The 18,944-nt window shown below is 45.0% G+C and overlaps 1 protein-coding gene across 1 annotated transcript in view; it reads left to right on the top strand.

The window, feature by feature from the left end:
• The first annotated feature begins 339 nt into the window (after positions 1-339).
• LOC109633354 (glutamate receptor ionotropic, NMDA 2D) overlaps positions 340-18,944 on the top strand; it is a 45,281-nt gene continuing 26,676 nt past the window's right edge. Inside the window, exons 1-4 of the mRNA XM_069537045.1 lie at positions 340-725; positions 15,435-15,774; positions 16,111-16,317; positions 17,358-17,624. Of these exons, the coding sequence (XP_069393146.1) occupies positions 15,487-15,774; positions 16,111-16,317; positions 17,358-17,624 (762 nt within the window). The 5' untranslated portion in view covers positions 340-725; positions 15,435-15,486. The remainder of the gene's footprint in view (positions 726-15,434; positions 15,775-16,110; positions 16,318-17,357; positions 17,625-18,944) is intronic.

Below are 18,944 nucleotides of genomic sequence, written 5' to 3'. Positions count from 1 at the left end.
GGAGGGATGCAGGGAGGGAGCCGGGGATGGAGGGGAGGGAGGGAGGGAGGGGAAATGCGGAGGGACGCAAGGGAGTAAGGGAGGAGGGTGGGGGGGCAATGGGAGGGCTGAGTGGTTCTAGTAAATATTTATATTGCATTATGATACGCGAGAGAGTGAGAGGGAGAGAGGGGGGGAGGCAGAGAAAGGGAGAGATATAGAGCGTCCATCCCTTTATTAATTTTATTCCGGACCGCTAAGTTTAGCATTCAACACGTGTCGCCAGTGATGGAGAGAGGGAGGGAGGGAGGAAGGAGGCGAGAGAGAGAGGGAGAGGGGGAGAGAGAGGTTGACGGTTGCTAGGTGACGGGGCGCATATACTGAATTTTAACAAAAGAACAGGGAAAGAGGGAGAGAGAGAGAGAGAGGGAGAGAGAGTGAGGGAGGAGAGAGAGAGGGAGGGAGAGAGGTAAGAGAAGAGAGACCGGAGAAATTGAATACATGTAGAGCACATATATATTTAGGTATATATATTTTCCCCGGCGTGTGTGTGTGGGGGGTGTGTGTGTGTTTGCGTGTGTGTGCGTGTGTTGCGTGCGTGGCGGTGGCGGCGGCGGCGGCAGCAGTAGCGGCGGCGGCGGAGGCGGCGGCGGGGGACACCCGCAAAACGGATACCTCAAAAAGGAAGGATGTGAAAAAGGATGGAGGGACGCAGGAAGAGAGGGGGGACAGGCTGGTGAAAAACAGTAAGTGCATTTATTTTAATGACATTTGCGGTGCAGAGGCATTTTTTCCCCATACACACACTCACGCACACACACTCACGCACACTGACTCTGTAACTGCTTAGATTAATTGCGGCTCGGGCAGTGAGAGGGTGCTACGCGTCATTGAGACGGGAATAAGGAGCTCGGGTGTCGGCATTTGCGCGGCCGCTGCTCGTGATGGAGAGATGGATGGATGGATGGATGGATGGATGGCCGGGGGATGGAGAGGTGGAAACGGCCGGCGCACCGGGGCTTTGACCCCTCTGTCATTGCTGCGCCTGGAAACTCACAAGCCTCTTTAGCCCCTTCACGCATAGGTTCCTCACAGCAGCAGCCGGGATAGATGCTCCACTGATACACACACGTATACACAGATTACCGGTGGTTCAATTAATCATATAGTCGAAAGCTTTGGGCTATGATTTTGTCTGCCAGGAATTTTCCATGCATTATTAATAAAGACAGAGTTTGGGTTCCGTTTAAGTCTTTAAACACTGGCTGCAGTTTCCCCCCCTCACTCTGCTGCTGCGGATGTATTAACTGAGGTGATCATATCTGTTGATGCTCATTTTCTCAGGCTGCGTGGTCAATGTTAGTGTGTGTGTGTGTGTGTGTGTGTGTGTTCTGCTAAGCCCGCAAGATTGCCGATCAGTTTCCCCCCCCACCACTGATCTATTTATATCCCGATACGCTGAATATTTGGGCGTATAGCACACTGTTATCCCTCCACCGAGGAATCTTCCCCCCAATGGGCTGACTTGCCTCAAACACTCTCAGACAGCTGGAACAGGCAGGGTGTGTGTGTGTGTGTGTGTGTGTGTGTGTGTGTGTGTGTTTCTCCAGCTTGGTGAGAGAGTGCACTTTGTAGTAGATTTCTAAATTTGCGCCCTGTTGGTGCCCATGTAACTTTTGTGTTTTGCCTGGCAGTACTTTATAGCAGAGGGTAAGTGAATGGCTGCTGACATCAACACCCCCTCTTCCTCAGAAAAATAAGGCCTTGCACCATTGAGGACCACCAAGGGATGGAGGCCATCATTTTGACACTGTGATGTGTTGAGCTGGGGGCTGCTTCCCTCACAGATTTTGCTGCAGTGATTGGGATTTGTGGGATCAAATATATTGGCCAACACGGTGAGGCCACTGAATGCATTTGGGAATTGGATCATTGAGCGTGCTGTTTGTTTTTAGCATTTCTCCAAGGTGTCTGGTGCCTCTCGATGGTCGCTCTCTGCTGAATTCTCAAACTGATATCCATTTCAATCAGCTCTTTCGCCCACAGGTGACATGCTCCACTCAGTTTTTCACCCCCCCCCCCTCGCAAGCCCAGTGAAATTTACACACTGGTGTACTGCAGCAGTGTACTGCATGCACTGCTGCCTGTTAGGCTAAAGTGTTGCCTTCGGTGTCAGCAGTGCCGATCTGTCGTACAGTTGCCCAGAGAGGGATCTGTACTGTAACAGCTGTGTGTAGGGGTAGATGGGGGGAGAGGAGGGGGTGATTAGAGAGACAGAAGGTGTGGAGGGAGAGAGGGATCAGAGAAGGTGTGAGGAGGAGGAGGAGGAGGTGGTGGTAAGAAAGCATGAGGGGAGAGCCGGGTGAGAGATTAGAAAGGCAGCAGAATGGAGGGGAGAGCGAGAGAAAGGCGGCTGGAATTGACTATCAGAGGGACACGGGTGGAAGGCACTGGAGAAGAGATGAGAGGGCTGGAGTCAACATCAGTGTGCACTGTTTTCTTTCCCCCCCAAGTCTGTGGTCTTTATCAATTTCACCTCATTGATTCGTGGACTTTTGAACAGAGAACCTTCAAGCTTAACTCAACCCCCCCCTTGCTTGTCTCCCGTTTCTTCTACCAATCCCCCTGTTTCTACTTGCCTCAATCCGTTCCGTCTCCTCTCCCTCACCCCTGCAACCCGTGACTTCCTGATCGCCCGGTTTCCTTTTCCCTCTTGTTCGCCCGCCTCCTCTTTCATCATTTGTTTGATGCAACATTAGTGGATGGTTTCCTCAATCCTGCGGCCCACCCAAACCCCCTCTCCCACCCTCTCCACACGTTGCACCCAGTGTTCTTTTTAATACCACTAATTAAGGTAAAGCTCGTTAACATAGAACATCAATTAGTCTTTAACGAGATCAGAGGCTGGTGTTTTGGAGCGATTACAGTACTCCCCTCTCCCAGAGTTCTCCTCTGGACTCTGCTACGGCTTGTATCGATACACGTGTTGCATATTCACTCTGGCCTGAAGCAGTGATGCCCAGAATTTGCGGTGGGTGTGGGGTGTCATGTGAGGTGGGATGTTTTTGACCAATTTGCTGAATGGTATATGGTGGTATTTGTTTTTTATTTAAAATCCTGCGTAGACTTACTCACAGCTACAAATACATGAAAATCATTAACTACAAATCTATATTTTCTCTGATAACAAGGGCTCGTTAAATACATCTATATTATTTCAGGAAGGAATGTCCTCTGAAATTAGCAGGGGACACAATTCATCACATTGATTCTGCTCTGCAGCCTAAAGTCAACTAGAGTCTAAATTAAATACTACAGTGCAAATCATAAGGTCATTTAATGCATGAAGGGATTTTTTAGACATAAAATGATAGTTAGAGAAAGAGAAAAAATGAATCTGTTCAGTTTCAGTTATTTATGGACAGGAAACTTGAATCATTCACCGCATGATTTCAAACATCTGCTACTGAAAATACAAAATTAATGATAAAGGTAAACATAAACAACAATTGAGGCCTGTGTTAAAGTGTAGAAACAGAAAAGCGACAAAGCCAGTCATGTTTCATTGCTACAGACCTTTTGGAAACATCTGGGTAAACTGAGGAAACACAAAATGTTATGTCTCAATTACATCTGAGCTAATTAGTTGATTCATTTTTTTATTAGTATGTCAATCAGCATAAAAATATATAGCAATGGTTTTGATTATTGCTTAATTTGTAAAAAATTAATTTTCTTTTTTTCCAGCTTCTGTTTTAAAACTTGCAGAGATTATCTTTGGGATGTTGACTGTAGCTGGGACGAAACAAGACATTTGAGAGCATCACATTAGACTCCTAAAAATTGTAATGAACACATTCTGCCTAGTGGCACGGTGGTGCAGTGGTTAGTACTGTCACTTCACAGCAAAGAAGGTTCTTAGTTCCGAACACGGCCCAGCAGGGGTCTTTCTGTGTAGTTTGCAAGTTTTCCCTGTGTCATTCGTGGGGTTTCTCCGGCTTCCTCCCACAGTCCACAGACAGATTAGGGTGAGGTGTGAGCGTGAATGGGTGTTTGTGTCAACGTGTTGGCCCTAACCCTGAGTTTTTGTTTCCACAATTAATTTAGCTAATGATTATATGCAGCTTTGCAGACAGGAAAAGTAGTAATTTGCAGCCCTGCAAGTAGATGGGTATCATTAGCAGAGAAAAAGTTTCTGCATATATTTAAATTTCAAGTTAAACCAATGAGAAATTAAATATCATTTGACTTGAAACACGTTAAATACAAGTGTCTGCTCATCAACATTAGAAAAACAAATTTCTTGGTAACATTAGTGAAGGTACAGCAAATCTCTGCCAATGTGTTCTGTCACAGCTGCCTAGCTTTCAGTGACAACTCTAAGTACCTACCACTAATTGGATGTAATAGTGACATTATGATGCTCTTCCTTACGACAAGTTGCAGCAAAATCTGAAATGATTCACTTCCACGATGAGAATCTGGGCATAATTTGTGTCACATGGGAGATGTCAATCAAACACTGAATGGAAGTATTGATGGCAGTATTGATGGGAGGGGTACAAGGTCTTCTTTGGCTGTACTGAAATGCAGTTTAACGGTTCAGTGTGATGATAATCAATATCAAAACAAAATTATACCTTAGAAACATAGGGAATTACTTAAATATCAGCTGGGAAGCATATCTGAGGGTTTCTCTTCAGTGAAGTAGCAGCTGCTGTGGTTTGGCAACTCTGTGGTGCAGTTACAGCCCGACTCTGGAGCAAAGACAGTCAAGCACACAGTGTAGATGGAATAACAGGAAGTCATTTAACAAACAGGTGGCTATGGGAGCAGACAGACAGATGGACAGGCGGGAAGACAGACACATTCATAAACAAAATCACACAGACAGGTACAAACGCACACAGTCTCTATCAAACAGGTGCGCACGTACACACACATATACACACTCGCGCACACACAAACCTGAGCCCAAAGCCCTGCGGCTTGTTTTGGGAATACAAGTCTGGAGGCAGCTAGAAGGCATGCATGCTTCACATGGCTGCATGCAATACACAGTCACACACACTCAAAAAGTACATTCAGGCAAATACTCTTGGGTGTTCACACACACACACACACACACACACACACACACACACACACACAGACACACTCCAAAATACACACACAATGAACCAATGGCATATTTCCACACTAGCACACACACAAGTGTTGATGAGAGGGGACCTTGGGATCTCACCCATGGGATCCACGCATATATATGCTGTACTGTATATATTCATTTGACTGCATACTACAGTATATGCACACACTACATGCACACGGACACACAGAGGGAAGGAGGATGAGGAGAAATGATGAAAGCATATGGTGAGATGTGCAGGAATACTTTGCGGTATGCAGCCGTTTGCAGCAGTGTGGTGCGGACCTTCATGATGATGGATAGGTCAGGAAATGACAGCATAAGTGGTTATTAAAAAGAGGATATGGGGGCATTTATAAAAACTATGTTAGCCAGTGTCTGCGGCCCATGTGGCATGTCACCATGGGATGCTGTGTCATGCCTCCTGATCTGTGAGACTTCCCCGTGCTCCATGTAGGGCCGGCTTTGTTAAAACCCTTTGCCATTCTCTTCTCAAAGAGCCCATGCAATCTTTGTACTTGAGTGACTGTGCCGGATTTACTAGGTGCTGGTACCAGGTGCAAAGTTGAACCTGTTTTATTGCCTTATCACTTCCTATAAAAATAGCTTCCCTCTATTTCTCTTTCGGGTTTGAATATGAAATTCCTTTATAAACAGGTGCCCGACTATACAGCTGTTACAAATGCAAATATGCGCGTTTGTACCTGAATGGAATTTGCACAGCGTGTTATCTACAGTATAACGTGGAGGGGAAGACAAGGATGGAATAAGGAACAAAACAGTGCAGAGATGGAGGAAAGCCTCGGATGAAGATGGTTTGATGTTGCTACACTTGTTTTATTGTGCTTCATTTCTGCATGTAAATAGCTCCATCGTCCAAAACTGGGCCCTGTGATCGGGGGATCTGCAAGTCCCTCACAGATCCTCTCCTGTTTTTTGTCACTGAAAAGAACAAAATGTACACTGCATGTGGAATGCAGGTAATCTGATTCAGGGTCGGGATTAATTTGTTCTCCATTCAGATTGTGAAGGTTCATTATTCATATTCAGACAGTTTTCACTTTGAATTTCTTCTTTGGTCTATCTACTGAAAGGTGATTAGGAGTGAATGTACTCTTTTCAATTATGTAATAGCAATTTCAATCAACTTTTTTTTTTTGGAACGAGCCAATAAATGACCCAATCCTCGGCCTGGTGCTGATCACTTTGATTGTTATGTGATCTGTTCAGTGTTCGTTATCAAAGGCTGCAGCTTTGGAAAAAAATGAACACGCACATTTTGCACTGAGCAGTGATGGGGAATAGCAAGCAGATCAATCACTGGCACTGGATGCTCTGTGTGATCTATAAGCAAATATTGCGTCTGCTGATCACAGAACTGTGCAGAGGTACTTGTGAAGATTGACCAGTTTTTGTGATGTGTGTGCATGCATTGATCCTGCACATGTGTTACTCCTGACTCAATAATGTTGAGTCATCAAACACAGTAAAACCTTTCCTTACTCGGACCTCATCCAAGATGTTTAGTCACCACAGATGATGAGCCAAATGAGGCTTAAATTAGCTACATTCATGTGCTGCATATTCATTACAAGTGAAACCTCAGAGAAACATTGTAAAGCTTTCTTTTAATAAGCTGAATTTACAGTACTGGTCTCGAGATATGATTTTATTTTGGTGTAACTACCTTCAATGGTGGCTTTGCAGGCATTTTGCCACTTTTTTTTTCTGGGTAAAAAGTCGTAGCTGTCAGAAATTTCTGATACTTCATGACACGAACATTTCCCCCCCCCGAGGCTGCTCATAATTGCGCTCTGTACGGTATGATGTGACGTGAAGCCATGATAAAGAGGCTGTGGCGATCTCAGACAAGTGGAACGCCTCTCTGATGAGCTGCTGAAGCTTCATGTGTCAAGACTTTGGGAGAAATACTGGAGAAGACAGGTATTTCATATTTACTTCTGAGAAACAAACATCACAGGATGAGTGGGCCTCTGGATTTGGCTGTGTGAAGACAACACTGTGGGTTCTGACATTCCCTTCACTAACCTTTCACCACCTCTTACTCTGGAGAATCATTTGAGACTCCACAGGAAAACCTTCACTGGTCTCGATCCTCAAATTCCTCTCCTCTCCTGTTGGGCTCCTGTCTGCATGGGAGTTCACTTCCTGAGCCACACTGATCCACCAGCGTTTATAGGATAGGCTGACAGAAGTGTTTCTAACACCTTTGGTTATGAGCGGGGGCAGAGCCAGATGTGCTGTGAACGCAGCTCAAACCTGCACCCAGCATTGTTATGCAGCGTTTGTTTCTAAGCAGACAGAATATGGCAACATGTGACAGCTGCTACTGAAAGAGACTGGATTACCATTTACCTCTCGTTTTAAAATTTGTTAAATGCTTGTGTGTGCATGTGTAAATGTGACAGACTAACTGTACACACTGATCCAAACGTGTCCAAACATTGTACATGCACATCTACTTGTGATTGTGTGCGTGTGTGTGTGCGCACCAGCCTGTGTGTGACCTTGTACAAAGGCGCCATAGTTATCAGAGGTTTCCCACACCAGTTCAGTCTGTTTATTCTCAGAATAAGATTGTGGATTATTACTATTCAGAGTAAGGTGTGTTTGTTTTTTCTACCGAGAGTCTCGAGCAGCTTCCTAGTTTGTGGTTGTTACAGATTGTTTCACCTTACAGGTCCTGAAGGGCTGCAGTGTCGGCTGCTTTTCATCTCGCTCTTTTAATTAGTGACTGATTTAGATCTGGCTAGGTGATCCCAGTGTCTGGCCAATCAATGAGGGAATTAATGGAAGCGCTGGTGCAAGCAGAGTAGAGCAACACTGTAGCTGGCTCTGCACGGATTAAGAAAATTCATGGTTAACATGGTTTAATGTTATTATTAAAATCCGTATTTGTTAATGATTCTTTTAATGTCTGAATATTCAGACACTTATTTCTACTTTTTCTTAACATCTGCTGAGAATCTTCCATCCAATTTGTTCCTGATTTCAATCTCAGTGCTTGTTAAAGAGAGAGAGAGAAAAAACACAAAACAACAATCAGCCAAACATTTCATTCATGAATGTACAGTACATTATGTAAATGCACAGCGTGCATGCATGTTTATTCTTAGATGATTGCACTGCGTTGACAGTGCTCTGATATTGAAGCAATTTTCCCCGAGAACAAAGCCCTCAGAGTCTCTGGATGCATGTAAAAGGTTGAGGAGTGAGACATGATGCCTATTAAAACAAACACGAGATAAGATAATCCCCCAGGTTGTGTGTTGAAAGGACATCTTGACAGAGGATTTGTGGGAAAAAAAGCAATTACATGACACCATTTATAAAAACATTCAATCCAGTAAGTTATGTGTTGTTATAATCAACATAGTAGCAGAAGGGACAGGCCAGGCCACGTGGTTTTAGATGTCAGGTGTTGAGGTCGAGAAATGAAATATTCTCTCTCCTTGGCCGGCTTTAAAGTAAACACTTAAATTAAACAAGCATTGGCAGTAGCAGACAAACTGTGTGGTCTCCTTACAAAACCATTCAAGTGGAGTTAATATAGGCCAGTTAGACATACTGGAATCATCCCCAGCCAATTCCTGATGCAAGATCCCCAGACACTGGCCTTTCCACTTGAAAGAATATGACCTTACTGATATTTATGTCTGAACACACATGAGGGTAGTAGAACATTTGTAGCCTTTTTTCTGAATGGATGTGTGTGTATCATTTTAAAAATATTTCTGTGTATCATTCATACACCAATTAGTGTTTATGCATCCTGTATACAAATATAAGTGTGTGGGAGTTTGCAGTATCCTGAGGATTAAATGAATGACAGGTTGAAAGATCACACGCACACACACGCACACACACGCACACACACACACACACACACACACACACACACACACTCACACACACACACACACACACACACACACACACACACACAAACAATGTGAATAATTCAAGATGCCCAGGCTGTATTACAAAGCAAAGGGAAACCACTGACAGGCCTTTACTTTTATCACCTGGTTTTCCTCTCAGGTTACACAACTTCAATTTCAAACATCACTACAATTGCTAGACATATGTGAGGTTATATCAAAGCAAGATTAAACTCATTCTCCACTTAAGTAATTATATGCCCCGCGCTGAGTGTTATGAGTTAGAGAGATGAGATGTGGTAATGTCAAATATTTCAGTAATAATCATCCGTAATGGATGTGATTTCCCGTCACTGCTTGTCATGGTCTAGTGTTCCGGAAACCACAGTGGGGAGGACTGAGACATTTTTCCTTTTTGTTAAAAAATTGGGTCAGAGAATTGTTAGTGCTTCACCGTGGCAGGGTCTGGGGTCAGCTTCATCTCATTTCCATCAATCCATAGAGGGAAGAGAAACAAGGAGTGTCCTCCCATTCAAGTAATGAAATGTATCCCCTGAATGTACAGAAGTGAAGTCCAATTAATTGACACTGTCTCTTGGCAGAAGTGTTTTAATCCAAAGCCATAAAGAATATATTTGAAATAAAGGAAAGATACGGTGAACCTCGGATTGAAGTGCATTTTTCTGCGACCATGTAGAAATTAAAGGGTCTGTAAATGTCAGAATAAAACTCGTGAAAAAAACATCAGAGTGAGATGTCAACGTGACTGTTTCATTTTGTTCCTGTAAAAGGTTAGAAAATATAGTGGGCATAAAGAGTGACTACCTGCTGGAAAAAAGTGTTGACATGCTGAGCCATAGTGGAGATTTCACTCCTGTAAAAAGAACTGTTCATATGAAATAAGATTGTTTTCCATTTGCTGGTATTGACTGTGAGAGCCTTCAGGTTCATTTTACACCATTTACAGTAGCTGTTTGTTTAAAAAAAAAAAGACCCTCACAGTCATTTTAATGTTACGGTTGGACAAGATAGATATATTCTTATATTTGTGACCCTGTGTGTCTTCCATTAGTCTTAAACTTGAACACCACAATCCTTTTCCCCCTATTGCATATCAGCTATAGCCCCTATCGGTTCCACGTAAAAAATGGTGTCATGTTTATGAGAGCGACCAGCTTTAATCTGATTATCAGCCTGTGGCATGTTTAATTTATAAATATTGTGTTGCATTTTCCCTGTGTAGACTTGGTGAGACAAAGATTTGATAGATGACTCCATCGTTTGTCACTGAAATGGCTCATGATAGCCATGGCTATCAAGTGTGAGGGAGCCAGTGGCAGCTCAGAGGCGGCAGCAGCAGCCGCAGCCGACTTTACTACTGCTGTTTACAGCCATGCAGTAAAAACACACAGTACTGTACGCCCTGCTGCTGCACACTGCGCTACTCGCTGATCACTCTGCACACCATGCACAATGGGAGCAGGAGCCGTTCGCCTGCCTGGTGGCTCTTCTACTCGACGGGGATCAAAGAGAGGGAAAGAGAGCGATAGGGAGAGGAGAAAATGAGAGAGGAAGTGAGGGAGGGGAGGAAGTCGAATGTGAAATACAGGACAAAGACATGAGTGGAAAGAAAGAATGGGTGAGAGCTGGGGGAGTTGTGGGAGGAGGGGAAGAGAGGGATGGAGAGTTGGTGAAAGTGAGATGCTGCAGAGTGGGATGAACAGGCGGACTGACTGAATGAATGGATGAATGAATGAATGAATGAATGAAACAAAACAAGTGGAACTGAGACAGACTGAGAGGGGGAGTGTGTCTGCGAGCCTGCTCATGTCCGTGTGTGCATCAAGTTAGAGTGTTGTGAGTGAGCGGATGAGTGGGTGAACAAGTGCAGCAGGACAGAGAGGGAGAAAGAGAGAGCAAGATTGGGAAAGAGAGGAGGAGAGGGAGAGGATCTGTTCCGTCAGAGAGGACACACTCCACTGACTGTGATTGAAGTATGGGCCAATTAACACGAGGAGCATTGAGCTCCAGCTGCACACTTCTCTTCATTCCTCCGCTCCCCATATTACCCTGCATGACACACACACACACACACACACACACACACACACACACACACACACACACACACACACAAACACTTTATCTTATCTTTTACTATAGTACAGCTATGGACCCAAGGAAATTACAGAGGCTACATAAATCAGTTTTCTCGAGTCTTCATCTTAATATGAGCATTTCCTATTCCAAGCACTTACTATGACTCACAGAGATGTAGTTTCTTCTAATGGCTTACAGTAGACTATATATTGTATTTCAGATGTTCGGTGTTGGCCACTGAAAACTGCCTGTGCGGATACAGTGCAGTCCGTGCCATAGGCTACGAGAAGAAGGTTCATTACTCTGGATGACAGTGTGGAATGAAGCAGCAGAAGCCCAAATGTGGGCTGCACACACTGCACTTCCAACAACTCCACACTCTAGACTCCACATACTCCTTCCCCAATTCACATTTCCCTAGCAGATCCAATGCAGCAAAGGGTCTGGCACACTGCCTCCACTGAAGTTCAGTGGGAAAAAGGGGGCTCAGAGAGGCACGAATGCCAGCAGCCGACTTCTACCTGAGCGGTTTCCGCCTCTCTTGTGACTGATTCTTTCAGAATCACCGCAGGCTCTCGCTGCAGCAGAAGCATGTACAGTTAAGGGGGTGGGAGGGGATCTGATCCTCTAAAACACTGTGATTGTTTCCCCACCATCACACTGATGCCAAGAATCAATCTTTCATTTCGTGTTCAGAGGCGATACAAGTTTTTGTCTCTTTGGTCGTTGCATGAATAATACAGGCTCCATTGTTCTTCTCTATAGAAGAATATACCTTCAAAGTGGTTGATTTGCCTTCAGCGACAAAACCCCCCCTGCAAAACAGTTTTGATATTTTTAAACCTTTGAAAGTTTTTGAAGGAGCTTCACTGTACTATATTACACATGCACTAGCCATCAAATCCTGTACGTAATGATTTAGAATTGCACTGAGCACATTATGCAGAGTGAATCGAATGTTTAAGCAGAGAAATGATGAGATGTGTTTTGATTGTGAAGCATTGGCTGGTAATTTGGGGAGAGAAAGAGGAGGCTGCTTTGGCTCCTGTGTGAATGTTTTCTCTCTCATCTTCCTGATTAGCCGTCTCTGTCAGCCTGAGAACATTCCTGCTCTTAAGTGCTCAGTAAATATTCCTGAAGGTGTTTTTAGTCGCTGGCATGTTTGCTGGCTGATATGCTGTAAATGCCATTTTCTTTGTTTAAAAAGACAAACTAAACAGACTCAGCAGAAAAATAATTATGCTGTAGATACAGTAAGCTGCTTATTACAGTGATTGACAAAATGGAAGATCAGCGCCGTGCCAATACAAACTCTTTAATGCGCTGTAAGTTTTCTAATGATTTAGATAGCAAGTCACATTTGAGGAATTCAAGATCTCAAGTTTGTTTTTTAATTTCAGGTTTTCAAGACTTTCAAGAGAGAAAAAATACATGATAATATTAAGCGGTGATGACACTCAGTTCTCAGCCAAAATGTCATAAATTTGTGATTTTTTACATCTGTCTGTTTGTTTGTTGTTGTTTTTGTTCGTTTGTCCTTTAGTAAGCAGGATTACACAAAAGCTTTTTTTTTCATCATGAAATTTATTGGAAGGAATCCATAAAAATTCTGTGCAGGTATAGGAATAGTTTTTTCCACTTTCTTTAATGTTTTAGAGCGTTCTGCAACATTTTCCTCATTATTCCTTAGTTATTCATGGATCTTGATGGGAAAAAAATCAGGCATGTTTAATGGACTTATATTTAGGAGTGTGCAATATGATGCAAACCCAATCGAAAATCCTGATCTAGTGAATATATGAATTATAATGTGATTTCAGAAGGTGACTGTTGGGCCTTGGCGGAGGTACATGCTCTAGTCTAGGAAAGTCTAGAAAACAGAAACCGTGACGCTTTTCATCTAATGGATCCTGACCTAAACATTTTCTGGGTTTGTCGGTTTACCAAATATATACACAGTGTATTCTCCATAGACTTATAACAGGCTCCTAAGACTGGAGAGGGTTGCTTTTAAAGCTAAGAGGGGGAAAAATTAAATGTGAGCATTTGCATTCCAACAAAAGATTCATTTATGGTAGCAAATCAAATGAAAGAGTCATCTCTCTCGTTCTCCCACTCTCCATTCCTTTCTCTCTGTGTGTGTCTCTGTGTGTCTGTGTGTGTCTGTGTGTGTCTGTGTGCTGTTAGCCCTCTCATTGCAGTTTACAGGATTTCACCAAATGGAGCACATAATGAACTGTACAGTAAGGTATATTTTGATAAGGAGCTGGTTATAATTCGCTTTGCAGTTGCACATTCGATAACAGGTAGTGTACGCTCTGCGGGGAAAGTGGATACCGTACACAGTAATACACTGTGTTCACACTTCCAACAAGGCTTGCTGTGGTGGAATGACACACACCGGCGGAGCAGTGCAACGTAAACACCTCATGAGAGTGAAATACAGTGACAGGCCTAACAGTTAATGACTCAGAGCTCGGCACCGTAGAATACATCTTCACCAAATGATATGATGTACTGTATTCCTGCAGCTCTGGCTCTCATTTTCTGCTCTCGCCGCCTGTGTCTCTGTCCTTTTCCTTTCTCTTCTGCCTCATCTTCCTCACTTTAAAGACATAAAAAGATTTAAAAAAAACAAAAAGAAACAACAGAGCCCTGTTTTTCCTCCTTCTCCCCTTCATTATTACATTCTCCTTTTCTCTCTCTCCTACTAACAGGTCTGTCTCTCCCGATCGTTACACACCTCCATCTCTTTTTCTTACTCGAATCTATTCGCCTCCCTTATTCGCCCTCTCATTCTATTACCCCCCCCACGCACGCACGCATACACACGCACGCATACACACGCACGCACACACACACACACACACACGCACGCACGCACACGCACGCACGCACGCACACGCGCGCACACACACACACACACACACACACACACACACACACACACACACACACACACACACACACACACACACACACACACACACACACACACACACACACACACACACACACACACACACAGACAGCCTTGTCACTCAAAACAGATTTGGCAGTCTATTTGTTTATACCAAACACGTATACACATCCTAGTAATCAATATTTCTTTTCCTTCTACTCTCCTCACATATTTTACTCCACCTTGAACCATCTCACCCTGTTCGGCCTTCTCCTTTTCCCCTCGTCTTCTACCCCTCCAACTAGTCAGTCCATCTTCTTTTTGTCATATACACTGTATTTCCGGCACTTTACATCACAGCTCTCTTCCATGTATGCTTCCCCTTTTCATTCCTCCAGTTAATTTTTCTCTCCGCCACCTCTTCTTTCACTTTCTATTTGATTTCATTCCTATCCTAACATACTGATCAGGGTCAAGGACTTGGCAGACTGTGACAAAGAGAGGAGAGTCGGATGAAGACGGAAAAGAAAAAGACATAGAGGGGAGGAAAGGGGGGAAATGAAGACCGAGAAAGGGAAAGTGACTTTAGAGGGAATATTATGTCAGCAGGCTGCTGTTAATCAGTGCAATTGTGTTTGGTAACTGAAGCCATGAAAATAGGGAGAAGAGATTGGGAATATGAAAAGACGGAGTATGGGAGAGAAATGGAAGAGAGGGAGGAGAGAAAGTGAGACGGAAATGGAGAAAGGGAGGGAGGGCAGTTGGCACCAGAAGTAAATTGAAAATGATGTGCTGTGTTTTTTTGTGTGCCCTGCTATCTCCCAGGTAGTCATTATCTCTCTGTATGGTTGTTTGTGTGCGTGTGTGCGTATATGTTTGTATGTACTGCATTAACCCTCGTATCTCTTTATCATTAAGCTGCCCTCCGGGCATTGTGTACCCATGCATTTATCTTGTGAGTGTGTGTGTGTTCTCACACACTTGCATGCATGTGTCTGTGTGTGGATGCAGCTGTGTGAGGGCGAGTGTGTTTACAGTGATCTTAATTGTTGTTATCATTCATGCAGCACAATAACCACCTCCGCCCCCATCTTTGTCTCTGTCTGCTATTAACTCTCTCTCCCTCTAACCCTCCTTCCTCTAACGGCCAGTTTCTGTTTTTCCTTATATTGTTCTTTCTCAGCCTGCAGCCTAAATAGCACCCATTTCATCTTCTCTCTGCTTTGCTTTCTTTTCCTTCCCTCTGTTGTTTTTTCCTCTCTGCTTTTCATATTCCCCGTCCAGCTTTTTCTCCAGCCAAAGCTGAAACTCATAAACTCACAACCAAAAACCACACAAGTCTAACTAACTTCTCTTCTTCTCTCACTTCTTCTTCTTCTCTTTCTGTCTCTCTTTCTTTCAGGCACCCTCTCTTAGTGCGATATATATCTGCCTCCCCCCCTCGGCAGGTTGCCATGGTCGCCATACCTACTCTCTCTCTCCTATTGGTCCTGGCAGAGTGGACAGGTCTGGTGGACGCCTCCCCCCACCTCCTGCTCCGGCCCAGCCCACGGGAACGTGATGCAGGGGCCATGATGAACTTCAACATTGCCGTGATCCACGCTGGTAATACAGTGCAGTCAGAGGCGGCGGTGGCGGGGTCAGGAGGCAGGGTGCTCTACCCTGGTTTCGGCCGGGTATACGGCTCCCTGGGGGAGAGCGTGGTCACCCAGTGGGGCTCTGCTAATGTCATCTGGCTACAGGTTGGACACTGTCTCCTCTACCTACTGTTCATCCAGCCTTACTTGATAGAAGGGAATAACAATGACCATCCATTATTCATACTCGCCCTCATTATTTGAGCTGAATGGGCAGCACACTGCTGCCGTTGTGTGGTCTCTGCTGAATGAGTCCGGCTCTACTCTTTGACTACAGCTTGTAGTGCTAGCCAGACATGTCATGCATACTACACACACCTTCCATATAGATAACACAACTCAAGACATCATGTCCTAGTTGGCCAGATCTTCTTGTCACTGACCTAATCCATCTCTATTTATGTTTCTCTCTTTCTTCATTCTTCATCTGCCATGTCCCAGGTGAACGACAGTAGTCCTAAGACAGTGCTGTCCCAGCTGTGTGAGCTGCTGGCGGCGCGGCCCCTGCAGGGTCTGGTTTATGAAGAGGAGAGGCCCCCTCGCACAGCCTGGGGTCCATTGGCCCCCATGCTGGAGTTTGTCTCGGCGCAAACAGGACTGCCCATAGTGGCTGTAGGAGGGGGAGCGGGGCTGGGGAGGATGCCACAGGTAGGAGGAGGGGTGTTGGCATTGAGGTGGGAGAGAGAGAGCGAGTGTGTGTGTGTGAGAGAGAGAGAGAGAGCGAGAGAGAGAGAGAGAGAGATGGATGGATACAAGAGGACTTGTGTCCCAAACGTGTGATTGTGCTGCTCCAAATGTGTGGACTGGCGAGTGGGACAATGTTAATTAGGTTGGTGCTGTATATTAAAGCAGTATGGATTGACAGCAGTATAAAACACGCACAGAGGGCTTGGTCCTTTTTTTACACAGATTGAATGAAGTATAATGGATGAGTTGCTCATTGCCGTAACGACTTACAATGTCACACTGTCGCACATCCTCTCTGTGAAGAAAAGGTTTGGGAAAGTGCCGGTGGGACGGAGGAGGAAGTTGAAGGTCAGGGTCACTGATCTGCTGAAACTCTGCAGTGTTTGATCTGTAAATGGCACCAACTGGGGCTGTTGCTCAGCCTCTGATGTTCCTGGGAGGGAGGCAATGAGCAGACATGGGTGTGTGTATGAGTGCGTAAGGGCACGAGTGTGTGTGTGTGTGCATTCTGAATTTGTGTGCATCAGAGAAATCTAGTGCCACATGGTTTCCAACGCCAAATGAGAGGGAAGTACCAAAAGCGTTGCATTACTTGCTAACAAATACTGTTTTAACCATTTACTCTTGAGGAATTAAATTGTATCACTTTGATGAACTTGCTTTGAAGATGCGCGCTCCTCATCCCCTCCCCTTCCCCTAAACAGACTTTTTAGAAACACTCCCTTTTGCAAGTCATGGGAGAATTTGAGCAACAATCCAAGCTGTGTTAGCCCTGTGGCTGCACAAGTGCTGCTGCTCCATAAAAACTTCAAGCCCCATGATGCCTCGATGTTATGCATTAAGATGGAGCAGTCCAGGGAGTTGTAGTTCTGTGCATAGAAAACACTGTCCCTGGCTTACACGCTGTATCGTAGCTGCAGTTTAGACACGGTAGAACTTCAGAGGATGAATTTGACTTTTTGTTTTTTTAACCACCTCTGCTGCTCTCTTCCCCAAATCAGGAATCAGGTTCCATCTTTCTCCAGTTCAGCTCCTCTACTGCCCTCCAATTAGAGGTCATCTTTGAGGTGCTGGAGGAGTACGATTGGACCGCCTTTTCCGTGGTGTCCACACGTCACCACGGCTACCAAGATTTCCTGTCCGTGGTGGAGGGCCTGACGGACGGCTCGTTCATCGGCTGGGAGAAGAAGAGTGTGGTGATCCTGAACGTGACCGACGACCCTGGGGGGGCACGCACGCGCAGACTGCTGAAGGAGAACGAGGCGCAGGTGAGACAGGGGGGAGGGAGGGGGGAAAGGGGGGAGGAAAGGGGAGGAAGTGCTGTGAGTGTCATTGGGGGCCCCCTTTCTGACAGGTGGCTTCCCAGCTTTTTCCTTCCTTCTTCGTCTCTCCCTCACCCCCTCCGCATCTCTCTCTCCCCTCTCTCCTCTATCCCTCTGTTCTTCTCTCCCCCTCCCACCTGCCAAGGCACAAACTGTTTGACGGTACAAGGAACCACAAGTCAATCTGATCTGCTGGCTGGTTGTCATGTGGCATTCTGTGAAGAGTGCGAAACAAGTTAAACCACTTACAGTTTCCCGTAAGTAGCTTTAAGGTTGGGGAAAAAAACCCATCCCAATCCTCAGTGTCAGACGCTGTTATAGACACTATATATTCTGTGTCAGCTTTGCCGCCTCTCCATTGTGAGACACAAACACATTGTTTACACACCCCCCTGCTCCCAAAAAACACACTTTCTTTGGCTATATATAATATTTGGCTGCACAGTTTGTATTAAACACACCACTGACAGGCCACTGCAAGGAAATGAACATGGTTTACAAACTCTCACGTTTGGAGAATTTGCACCTGAGCGTCCTGAATCTAATTCACGATTCAATTTTGGTTGATTTTTGTTGGAGTACAAAGAGAAACAAAAGCCAAAAAAACTCAAAGTGATTCATTAACCTCGACCAGAATGACTTGTGGTTTGGTTTTGTACCTCTGGTGTGTTTCATTCCTCCACACTGTATGCCTGCTCCCTGTTCTTCCCCACTACCTTGCTCGTTCATCCCTTCCTTTCCTGACTCATTCCAAACTTTCCCTCCCATTGCCCTTGCTCTTCAGTCTCACCACGCTGTGCCACCACACTCCCTTTTCTTTTCTAACCCTATGATGTTCCCTTAAAACACATCTTTGACCCCACTGTGTTCAATTTTTCACTCATCTCACTTGTTTCTTATGCTTACTCCCCTCCCTCCTTCCCTCCCTCTGCCTCCCCTCCAACGGTTTCTTTGCCTGGAGACAAGCTCACTCTCCTCTGCTGCTTTGCTTTTCACCTCTGTCTCTGTGCAGCTCTCTTTCACTCCTTCAGTCCATTCGTCCATCCCTCTGGCCGCATGTCTTCCCCCGGCCACGGACTCGGCTCTCCACTGGCTCAGTTTAGTCTGGGTCTCAATGTCATCGCTAATGTCCCAGCATGGGCGCTGCAGCTCTGCGTGTGTGTGTGTGTGTGGGCGTGCGTGCGTGTACATGTGCATTGGATTCCTTTGACTCCACTCGGCTAGTGTCACTGTTAATATAACATACTGCCTGCAGCAGGTTGCCTA

This window comes from Paralichthys olivaceus, chromosome 13 (genome assembly GCF_024713975.1).
Source record: "Paralichthys olivaceus isolate ysfri-2021 chromosome 13, ASM2471397v2, whole genome shotgun sequence".
In the NCBI taxonomy this organism is placed as follows: Eukaryota; Metazoa; Chordata; class Actinopteri; order Pleuronectiformes; family Paralichthyidae; genus Paralichthys; species Paralichthys olivaceus.
The sequence above is the reverse complement of the archived record's forward strand: the minus strand, read 5'-3'. Positions and strand labels throughout refer to the sequence as shown.